The 12,205-nt window shown below is 44.8% G+C and overlaps 1 protein-coding gene across 1 annotated transcript in view; it reads left to right on the top strand.

Annotated features, from left to right (window-relative positions):
* gmds (GDP-mannose 4,6-dehydratase) overlaps window positions 1–12,205 on the top strand; it is a 158,035-nt gene that overhangs the window by 113,729 nt on the left and 32,101 nt on the right. Inside the window, exons 8-9 of the mRNA XM_035647878.2 lie at window positions 8,975–9,093; window positions 9,957–10,053. Coding sequence (XP_035503771.1) covers window positions 8,975–9,093; window positions 9,957–10,053 — 216 coding nt within the window. The remainder of the gene's footprint in view (window positions 1–8,974; window positions 9,094–9,956; window positions 10,054–12,205) is intronic.

The following is a 12,205-nucleotide window of genomic DNA, read 5'->3' as shown; positions in this document are numbered from 1 at the left end:
TGCAGGCAGACGCAGAAAAAGAAAAGAAAAAAAGACGTAGCCCAGTCCTTATACGAGCAGAGTGACGGCGGTCGAACATAACCGAGTTAAGTCACATAAAATATGTTGGAAAGGGAAAGTCATTTCGTTGGAAACGTTCTCTCCGCTCAGGAACTCGAGGAATGCGAGCCCCGACCAGTCTCCGTTTCTGTTTCACTGCTTTTTAATCTTCTCTTTCTTTTCCCGACTCGATATCTGGTCCCAGCAGCAGAGCGGCTGCTCGGCCTCCATTGTTCTATGAGAGATGTTGTTTTTAACTCGCTGCTTTTTTATCTGTGCTGGTTTTTGTAATGGATGGCACGACTTAGTCACCGAGCCTCAGACTCAACGTCTCTCTGCACGACCCAAATCTGACAAACACAATTCTTCTGTCGTGTGTGTTGTTCGGTTGTTAAGGTCCGATCGCCAGCGACCGGTGTGAAAACTGAAAAAAAGGAAAAACTGCTTCATGCGACATCATTTCGTAAAATAGTCCTGAATCAAAACTGTTTCATCAAAAGTCACACGCTCCGTTGTCTCAAGGACATTAACGTCATAGTATCAGGATGTTATTAGCGTGTTTAATTAGCTCATACAGTACATGTATGCAAGGCGGTCGTTAATATAATTATGCCTTAACCCATAATGTAGTTTTAGACAAACATTGACACGATAAGATCAAATCTAAAATGAACCTAATATTTGATCAAATACTCAGGAGAGAAAAAACGTCTTGAGAAACCTGAGCAAGGACGATGACAACTGCTTGATATGTGACACTACAGTCACAGTTCAGGTCGGTACGCTGATAATAAACCACGTGAAAGGAAAAATAAATCTGTGTCTGATGTACTGATATGGATTGTGGGTCGGTGTTTATTAATGCGATGGGCGGGGCGGCCTCAGATCACCTGCTCTATGATGACGTGGAGTCGTGAGCAGCCGCCCTGTCAGAGCCCAGAGGGAGTCGTGTGTGTGTGTGTGTGTGTGTGTGTGTGTGTGTGTGTGTGTGTGTGTGTGTGTGTGTGTGTGTGTGTGTGTGTGTGTGTGTGTGTGTGTGTGTGTGTGTGTGTGTGTGTGTGTGTGTGTGTGTGTGTGTGTGTGTGTGTGTGTGTGTGTGTGTGTGTGTGTTACAGTGCGACACTTAAAAAATTAAATACAAAAGGATCCTATGACAGGAGAGGAAGCTGAGCTGTCTGACGTGTCCGCTCCTCTCTGATCTGGATCACCCTGCACTGGAATGCCTTTTAGCGCACACACACACACACACACACACACACACACACACACACACACACACTCTCGGTTCCCTCACATTCTACCTATACTTCTGATATTAACTCTGCTCTTGTTCTACCTGTTGCTTCCTATAGGATACGTACCTGTAGGTTATTTCTCATTGACAATATTTATTGTTTATCATTATATATTGTCAGACGAATGAATCAGAAGTAAATGTGAGGTCAACAACATGTCTCCATTCCTGCGGTTGCACCTCGATGGCAAACTTGAGTGTTTTTACATTTTTTTAGAAACTTTTATCGATTGTCACGAAAATTACGGTTGAGGTTAAAAAACGTTGATAATTCCCGATATATAAATCAGGAAACCGTTCTTGTTGTATACTTTATTTTTTTTTGTCAAAGTTCTTTATCATACCGTGATGCAGAAAGCAGTTTTTCATATATATATATATATATATATATATATATATATATATATTTTTATTTTTTTTTTTTTTTTTTTATTTTTTGATTTCTTGGATTTCTGACAAAGTGCGTCGTCATTTTGAGAAACTATATTTTGCTTCCTCTACTGTGCCTCATACTACTGCTGCTACTTTATTGAAAAGATGTTGTGGGGTTTAGTGTCGTTGAAAGACAGTTGGCTTCATGATGTACACAGTGATCTGGAAGTTGTATACAAAAAGCAGTAACAAATCAAGTATTTGCTGGTAGTGGTGCGAGGAAAAGTCCGGCATTCACCCGTCCTTTTAAAAGTTTTAATAAACGGAAAAGGGAGTGAGGTTTGAGATCTGCGTAGGAGAACGTAGAGGAAAAGTTCCCCGCTGTCCTTGTCGCCCTCTGATTTTGTCATACAAATTAAAAATGTATAAATCAGATTCATTTGAAAAGTTAAATATAGTCACACATGTATTATCTATCCGCCTGGCATCGTCACCCGGGGACTTGGGTCATTCTGGAGTCGTCATTTCAATACCATTTGCCTAATCTCGCAGCGAGATGGCTGCAGGTGATTTGCCAGCCGTACCCGGGGAAGTGGAGGCCGTGATGGATGTGGGTCCCGCAAAGAAGGAGACGGAGGCTGATAACACGCCGACGTATGACGCGCGTGAGCGAGAGGCCGTGTCTGCGCCGAAACGTGACGTCGCGCGGCGAATGTCTTGTATCACCGCAGCTCATTCATCTCATTATCAGCGGTATGAGGCGGGGGAGGGGAGCTGCGTCTGCGAGAACAACGTTTCTTCATATTTTTCAAGGCTTTGACATTCTTGTCTGGCAGCAGCGCGAGCGTGTTGTGGAACAGAGCTGAGAACCTCTTAAGCTACAAATGATCTGGAAAAGCCAGCTCTGTATTAGTGGGGGGGGGGGGGGGGGGGGGGGGCATTGAACCCGCGGTGATTCCAACAGACTCGCTGCGGTTTCAAGTGATTAGAAATTAAAATGCAAAGACAATCAGGTTGTTAACTTTCTTTTTCATTTGTGCAGGAATTTGGGCGAAGCCGTGCATACGAGGCTTTGTTGTGTGTTTGTAGATGAGGCAGTAAATGTGCGAGCGAGTACGTTTGTGGATATTTGCCCACATGTTGGCGACGTGTGTGTGTGTGTGTGTGTGTGTGTGTGTGTGTGTGTGTGTGTGTGTGTGTGTGTGTGTGTGTGTGTGTGTGTGTGTGTGTGTGTGTGTGTGTGTGTGTGTGTGTGTGTGTGTGTGTGTGTGTGTGTGTGTGAGAAACCCAGGGGTTAATGGCGTTAGCGGGGCCGTGATTGGGCCTGATGGCTCTTCTGCGGCCATAATCGCAGCTCCATTAAGTGTTTACTGTGTGAGCCATTCCACATGTCAGCTGTAGTCAAGCAGCCAGAGACGGAGGGGCCGTGGGGCGGGAGGGTGGGTGCTGTAACCGGCTGGGGTACTGGGAGAGGGGGGAGGAGGAGACGGATGGATGATGGAAAGGTCAGCTGGCTGCAGAGGAGTGGGGAGGGGGGGTTGTCTAGATAAGTTGTTACTGAAGCTGCGGTTTGAGGTTTGGTCGGTTTGTTGTTGTTGTTTTTAAGAAACTCTTTAGACACGGAAACTGAGATGGAATCAGATTTGACACCGGTGTCAGATCCAGAACATCCACCCTGCTGGGACACGTGTTCCCCACCAGGCGTGGAGACGTTGTCCTGTGAGGGACGAACCGATCTGACGGAGAGGTTAAAGAACTGAGGAGCAGTGGTGAGAAAAGCACTTTGTGACCTTTTCAACAGAATCGTGAGTCGGCAGCAGCAGATGGCCTCTGGTTTGTACCAGGGATTTTCCCGCAGCCCCAGTAGCTTCGCTTGCTCTCTGACTTCGCCTCTATCTGACGGCGACATGTGGAAAACATTAAATATAATACACTTTGAGGGTAGAGGGAAAAAAAGGGAAAGTGGAGCCACCACACTGTTCTCTGAAATGTGTTGCTGAATCATCATTGTTTCATTTATTAGTCATCTTCAAAATTTGCGGATTCTTCAAATGTTGCTTGATATGGTTAAAAATTAAATCTGTTTTTTGTGGCTGCTGTTAAAAGTTATATTTCTCAGCTCTCTAGTTTATACACTGAATAAACGTTTTTTATTAAGGAGGTATAAAAGATTAAAGAGAATTATGCTGCAGCAGGTTTCCTTGATTGACAGCTGTTTGATCCTATCAGTGTCCGTGTGCGATGGAGTTAGATGATTCAGATTTTTTTGATTATCTGAATCCTGTCAAATCCAAACTGAAAGACTGAGTTTGCTTCTATTGTTTCATCCTACTGTACGTTACATATTGTTTGTTATTTTCTGTTTTTAAACATCTTGGAACCATTTTAGAAAAATAACTGTATCATCAGTTTATCATCGTATCCATTGGTTCATGATGTAGTAAAAACTAAAATCCCCAAAACTCAAGTAAAACTCAAAACGTATTTTATATTCTGGAGATTCAAAGGCCCAAAGTCTATTAAGTGTTATGTTAGAATACATAATCTGTCATCTGGTTAAATCAATTCCTCAATGTTATCAAAGCGGGCAGATTAAAAATGGATAAACAGGAAGGAAAGGTCAATTTTATGTTTACTCCCATAAAATCACAGATTTGCAGCATTGCCCACAACGGCAAAGATATGAGGATAGTTGCCACAATGGATATATCTTAATATGAGAGCATTTTGCCCAAATAATAATAAATGTGTGACTGCAGACTCTGAGCCGAACAAGGTTGTTGGGTTACAACCAGATTTAAAAACAGAACCGACCCTTTAGTCTTCAAGCTGACCAGAAATGTATATTTTTAAATCACTGATGTCACAGACATGTACCTGCACATTTGAACTCTGGTCACCGTGTTTTGTGTCAGATTATAAATTCAGGTAAAGGGATGGGGGGGGGGGGGGGGGGGGGGTCGCGGGGGTCGGTGTCCGTCTCTGGAGCCGCAGCGGAGCGCTGAGTGTGTGATGGGGGTCATCCTGTGGCCATGTGAACAGGAAGGTGCGGGTTCAGTGTGAAGGGCTGAGCCTCTTGAGCCGTTTATCAGATAGCTAATGATGCAGAGCAGGAGGGGGGCTGGGGAGTGGGGGTGCAGGAGAGAGAAGTGGGAAGGGGGCAAAAGGTAAAGGGAGGAAGAGAAAGAAGAGGCGGGATGATGTGAAGTAGTTAAATGTGGGAATGTTCACAGAGACGCGATCCAAACCTAAACTGTTATCAGGCCTGAGTCCGCCGCCAGCTCCGTTCCCTCTGCGACGAGTTAGAAAAATACACAACATATTATTTATCACATGTCCCCGTTAAAAAAAATCGGCAGCGGCCACATCACTCAGCTGCTGCCGTAAACATTTTCTCTGGCTGCACGAGAAGCCGAGCTGCGTTTCCCAAATCCCATCATCATCATCATCGCAGACATACAGTTTACGACAGTTTACTACGCGCTGCGCATTCATCAGCGTGTCGGCTGCTTCGTTACACGTTTAAATAATCATCCAGTCAGACGATCGAAACAGAATCACAGTGTCAGATATCAGATGGTTTTACTGTTGTCACGTCGGAGAGGGAGACGCTGGCAGGACGGTGATTTCACGTCTGACCGGATTATCTGGCCCACAGCTCTAAAGTGTCATATGTATTTCATCAGTATAATATTTAACATTATTATGGAATATGTGGGTTGTCACTAATGATCATAAACATTATTGAGAAATCTTTTTTTTTAATGAACTTAAAAAAAGTCCATCAAGCATCTTTAGATTGCTCATCATGTCAGAAAGAAAGATATTTCATGTTTAATTATTTGTATATATTAAAGAAAAGCAGCAAATCCTAACATTTTATAACTTTTGTAAATAATATTTTGTATTTTGCTTTAAAAAATTGCTTTGAAAAGATTAATCAGACAAACAAATTGTGGTGTGTCAATGTGTTTCATGTGGAGCACGTTGGACTGTGTTGTCTTAAAGATTATTAATAAACCACATTTCTTAAACATGAATATATATATTAACCTGAGCATGAGAAACCCTGGTGCTGTTAAACACTAAAAAATATATATTTTTACAGTGCATGTCCTTCACACAACACAGCCATGACTATGCTAATGATTCTATCCATGCTAACTAGCTGCTAGCTCGTTGAGTGTGCTGCGCTTGGAGATGCAAATGTGAGCTCAGGCCCGAAATAAGTTTTTTAAAAATAATTTTTTATGAAACGTCCGACATCAATTTTACCAGTCTGCGTGACAGGTAGCTAGCTAGCTAGCTAGCTAGCCAGCCTTTCCACCCTGTACACCTTTCCATGCAGGTTTTTTTTCCCCGCCCTATCTCCTTATCTGTTAAGCGATAAACCGACCGACATACAGTTATGGATTTCTCAGAAATATCCCGACAGTTCAATGAACACAAAATGTGAAAGAGATTCTTAATTCTTTTCCAGCTGTGGGAAGATTGAAATGCTTTTGTTTTGGGGTGCATGAGTTGCTGATATCGGCTCGCGCAGCAGTGTGAGAATCTGTTTTTTTCATCAGGGGGCCAGAGGGTGAAGGGGTCAGGGGTCAGGCTCAGGGGAACCATCAGCCTTGAGCGGTCAGGTGACCCTGAACGATCCTGAGATAGGACGGCCTCGCCTCCCCGAGGAGGAGCATTCCATCACCGCCGCAGTGTGTGAGGAGGCGACTAGCACATGTACGACTACTTCACCACGCGACAGAGTCACGACAGAGTCACGACTCACTGAGGAGAAACAGCTCCATCAGTTTCTTCTTCCACGCTGCAGAACACAACAGTCCGAAAAAAATAGATCCGTCCGATGCTCTTTATGTCTAAAGGAAGAAATCAGTGCTGCGAAATTCCGTATCAATAACCACATTCCCCAAAAAGATCATTCCAAATAATGTGTGCCTTGAAAATCAATATGAATATTCAAGGTCCCGTGACGCTCTAGACCTTGTGACCTTCTCTGTGGTTTGACCAACAACTTTAAAAAAACAAATGATAAGGTTCACTCATCTTTCTGTGCACATGTATCCTGATTCCCTGGTGACACCAGGACATTTATTCAAGCGAAGAAGAAAAAAAACTAATGCAAATGAAATATTGCTGCTCATTTATGTTTTTGAAAGAAGATAAACTCTTTATAGAATCCAAAAAAGGCGTGCAATGAACTTTGAAGCTTCTAGGAGTGTGTGTGTGTGTGTGTGTGTGTGTGTGTGTGTGTGTGTGTGTGTGTGTGTGTGTGTGTGTGTGTGTGTGTGTGTGTGTGTGTGTGTGTGTGTGTGTGTGTGTGTGTGTGTGTGTGTGTGTGTGTGTGTGTGTGTGTGTGTGGACGCACCTGCAGTTTGAGCACTACAGAGAGGGAACTCGGGATCTGTGCAGTGACACAGCCAGCTTCTCTTTTGTCCAACTTTACCTCATAAAATATTCTGATGCAGTTGGATGGAATACATGGACACACACCAAAAAAAATACAGACACAGTACAAATCCAACTAGAGCAGATAACACCGGGGGCCGATGTGTTGGAGTCACCTGAGCAGAGACGCAGGAAGCCGGCGCTCCTGTGTGAGTTACAGCTTAGACTCTGCTGTAGAGACTGTCTGTCTGTCTGTCTGTCTGTCTGTCTGTCTGTCTGTCTGTGTCTGTCTGTCTGTGTGTGTGTGTGTGTGTCTGAAGTCGGTCCACATGGTGAAGTGTGTAGGCGAACAAACTCTGTGCCCTATGTTGTGGCTAAAACTTAATACTGCAATTATAGTTGTATAGTTATAGTTGTCACTTCTCTTCTTAGAGTTTGTATAATCGCTTGTCACATTTTAGCTCTTCATCGAAACATATCATTTGCTTTTTCTTCTTTTACCGTTTGTCCCTTCAGTTATTTTAGACGATGGCAGACCGGGTCTGTGAAAAGCTTCCATCGAGTTGATGAATAGAGGAAAAAAGATAAGTTGTGAGGTTGTGTAGTACAGTAAGGGCCAACACTGAAGAGTCGCACAATATCTCGATATTTATGATTCTTTGATGGCAACTTATACTGTAGCTGCTGAATATAACGGTGGTTTGTTATTCTGACATACTTGTTATTGTTTCCTTTTCTCACTCAATTGAGTTTTCCAAGAATTTGAACCGAGAATGACAGAACTGAAATCATTTAGTACGGTGTGAATGCCCACATTATACACAACTATACCCAACATTTTAAATTTGAAAAGTTGTAGAGAGAATTGAAAGTTTTCACTCTCGGACATTCTTCCGTTCTCACAGATTTAACTGTAATTTGTCAATAAATACAAAGACATGAGCTTTTCTCTGTCTGTCTGTCCGTCCATGCATCTGTCTCTCCGTCTGTCTGTCCGTCCGTCCATGCGTCTTTCTGTCTGTCTGTCTGTCTGTCCATGGGTCTGTCTGTCTCTCCGTCCGTCCATGCGTCTGTCTGTCTGTCTGTCCGTCCGTCCATGCGTCTGTCTGTCTGTCTGTCTGTCTGTCTGTCCATGCGTCTGTCTGTCTGTCTGTCTGTCCATGCGTCTGTCTGTCTGTCTGTCTGTCCATGCGTCTGTCTGTCTGTCTGTCTGTCTGTCTGTCTGTCTGTCCGTCCGTCCCCGGCGAGTCTCCTCTCATCAGGCTGGACGTGCCCCAGGGGGTCAGCAGCTCTGACCCGCTGGCTCTGGTTCACCATAAATATTATGGGACCAGACTTAGACGCCGTCTCCGGCTGTTTAACACAGTGCTGTGTGTCAGTTAAGGGACCCAGACTATCGGCTTTCCCTGGAGTATATAGGCTGATAATCATAATAATAATAATAACCGTGCTGCCCACACTGTGTGCTAAGAAATAGCGAAGTCAGGATGATTTATTTCTCTTTTTAAATTTAGCTGTTTGTCTTTTCTGCTGCTCTTCTGAGCTGTCGGACCGTGTCAGTTTTTCGGCAAGACTATTTGTGTGCGCACGTGCATTTGTTGCCACGTGTGCGATTTGTGTGTGTGTGTGCGTGCCAGCGGCACATTCAGCCTGTGGGAGTGCTCTATCCTCCTTTCCCACAGTACGCGTCCCATGAGCCCTCGCAGTGACGTCAGGAGGACAGAGGTACGGGGCGAACGCCCCGCTCGGGGGTCACAGGTTCGCTTCCTGTCTGTCAGGATCGGAGTTGGGCAGAGTCCAGTGTCGAAAGCAGCAAAACTGTCTTCATGACGTGTCGGGTGGTTTAACCTCTGTGCGTGTGTGTGTCTCTCTCAGGCCATGTGGCTGATGCTGCAGCAGGACGTGCCCGAAGACTTCGTCATCTCAACCGGGGAGGTGCACAGCGTGAGGGAGTTTGTGGAGGAGGCCTTCAAACATTTGGGGAAGACTATTGTGTGAGTACACGCACACACACACACACACCCTGTCAGATATGCATTTCCATGCATTTTTTCTATGTTGGTCTCATGTATGAATGAGAAGTGGTGGAGACACAAATCTGACGGGTCAGACATGTTGACATTTTGGTCTGAATTGAATGTCATCACATAATATTTGTGTATTAAATGTGTGTCTAAATTCTATCGTATGAGTTGAAGTTGTGTTATAGACACATTCCTCTTACATAAGCCAAAAATATTCTTTTATCCTAGAAATCCACATTACTCATCAGACCAAGTCCTACCCCTTTGGTAGACAAGCATGTAACGATATTTTACGTAATTTTTCGGACTGTGAGAGACACTGTTTGGACAATGAACAATAATTCTAATACAATCTTAAGGTTTTAAAATCCAGAACTGACACCTCTCTTATTCCCTGATATTATTTTGCATATGCAATGTCAAAATAGGCACACATGTTTTGGAAAACCCATTTCAAGTCTCCTGTCACTTCCCTTCCCCCTCCTCCGCCTCACCTCTCATTCACCTCCCTCCTGTGTAGTCCTGGTAAAGGTGTGTGTGTGTGTGTGTGTGTGTGTGTGTGTGTGTGTGTGTGTGTGTGTGTGTGTGTGTGTGTGTGTGTGTGTGTGTGTGTGTGTGTGTGTGTGTGTGTGTGTGTGTGTGTGTGTGTGTGTGTGTGTGTTGCCGTCGACGATGCCTGTTGTGTTGAATTAAGAAAAAAAAGGGGGGGGGGATAGGTGACATGTTTTGTCTGCGTGACATGTTAAAGAAACAAACCTGCACAAGAAATAATCAGGGAGACGTGAGCTGGACCTTTTGAGCAGCTGTGGGAAAATGTTCCCGTCTGTTTCCAGGTGGGAGGGGAAGGATGAGAACGAGATCGGCCGCTGCCTGGAGACGGGGGTGATACACGTGAGGGTGAACCCCAAATACTACCGCCCCACCGAAGTGGTAAGTGGGGTTTTCACCTCTGTTTGTGTGTGTGTATGTATTTGTGTGGTGTCACCTTTGTTTACATAACGCGCTGGTCTGAATTTGGTTATACCGTTATGTTGCAAGATTATTTTGTGACATGACACAAGCTGTTTTCGGACATGAACTCCAGAAAACGTTCACAAAATTGCGTCGGATAATTTTTTCCCTTCGCACATGACGAACGCCGCAGGAGATTTGTCCGAGCCGAGACGCGATCAGACTAGCGGGAACATTTGCGGAACTTCTCTGTGGCGTCTGAGAATGCAGGAGACGGGACACGCCGATAACTCCGCCGCAGAGGGTTAGGGTGTCCCGTACCGGGGGTCACAGGTTCGAGGCCCAGCCAGAGCAGTGAAATCACAACAACAACAAAGAGAGAAACAAAGCTTTCGCCAACATCACTTACTGCCCCTTTAAGAGATTTGTAAGAACCTCAGAATCTCTCGCGCAGACGATAAAAAACTAACTCAGACTCAAGTCTGTCTACTATAATAATGTAGTTCATATCATCCCATACAATTCTTGACACACCGCACACAGCAGATATTTCCTGTCCATATACCTGACCTTAACAAGAATATAGCGGTATGTATCTGATTGCCGGTCATTGTGTCTGGCACCGTAACACTTATCAGCACCAGCGGGTCCAGTCGACAGGCCGGGGGCCGCTCATTGTTTACGCTTTTTATTCAAACCGCTGGAAACAGGCCAGTTCGCCTCTTTAAGAGTAATGTGGCCTGCATCCTGCCAGTTCGTGCTGAATGGCTCGCTAGTATCCAAGGAGAGGAAACTTGAAAAGTTTTTATTTTAATGTGGAGGGCGTGAGCGGGAGCCGCTGACTCTGTAAGGGGGATTTCGCTGAGGTGAAAGGCGGCTTTGACGAGCACAGGACAAGACCGCCTGTGTCGGAGGGGTTCGCCTCGTCGAGGGACAAGAGTCGACAGGAACGACCTGTGTTTGTAAACCGTTGTGAGAATCCAAATCCAAAAATGAGCCGGTGTATTTATCCCTCCCATCTTTCTCTAGGTGAGAAGTGTCTTTGACATTTGGGAAGTCTCTTCTCTCATCGCCGTCCCTCAGGGGTGTTTGTGGCTGCTCCCCTGCCGAGGGTGTAGGGTTACCCCGGGGGTGGGGGGGGGCGTCGTGGCCTTCAAGATCAGCTGTCAGGTTCTTTGGTTTTTTAAAGCGAGGAGTTGTTCCCTCTCTGCTGAGCTTTGGCCTGGCAAGATTAGAAGCTGAGATCCAGTTGAGTGACGGCGGAGGATTAGCAGGGAGGCCCCCGCTGACTGACTGCCGAGGCGATGGAGGCAGCGGTCACACACCTGGGCCCTTTATTCTCCGTGCATGTCGGCTCATTCATTCACTCACTCATTCATTCACAGCCGTGACCCCTGAATCCACAGTTTAGGAAACCAGTCCGGCCGACAGCGAGTGACCTGGTCCGTGGAGAAAGGCTCGGGTATCATCACAAACGGGACAATATCTGCCGTGGCGTTGATGCCCGGCGTAGCTAATGCGTTGATGTGTGATGCGTGCGGAATGCGGCGCGTGAAAAATGTCAGACGAACCCGCCGCGTGAATAAAGCTGAGACCAGGTGAACGCTGAAGTGACTGCAGGTGAAACATCCACTCACACAGGAAGTTCCTGCAGGCGGCTCGGAGGAGGTTTAGAGAGCATTCTCAGATCTGTCTTTTTTTTAAAGCCAAAATTTATGTGTGTAGATGAATTACTGCCCCAAAACAAATACACCAAACCCTGGAAACATGACCTGAGATCACACCCCTTATTATTATTATTATTATTATTATTATTATTATTATTATTATAAATACTTGTTCTTCCTTCCTCCAAGTTCAGATGGTGATCCAGCTTTTTGCGTGGATGAGGCCTAAATCAGAGAAAAGCAAAAATGTCTTTCTATACCTGTTAATAACAATAATTTTTTTAAAATACAGTGGAAATGGCCTTTCACCCATTCCATAAGCCCATGGTGACAAATTCAGACATTTTAATTTTTTTCTGACCAACGTTCCAGAAACAGAAAAGTCCTCACAAAAAAAACAGAATACCAGACCAGAAATATATTTTATATGAAATATCTTTATGTTTTGGCGATTGAAATTATGA

This window comes from Scophthalmus maximus, chromosome 13 (genome assembly GCF_022379125.1).
Source record: "Scophthalmus maximus strain ysfricsl-2021 chromosome 13, ASM2237912v1, whole genome shotgun sequence".
NCBI lineage: Eukaryota > Metazoa > Chordata > Actinopteri > Pleuronectiformes > Scophthalmidae > Scophthalmus > Scophthalmus maximus.
This window is presented reverse-complemented; position numbering and strand designations above follow the sequence as displayed.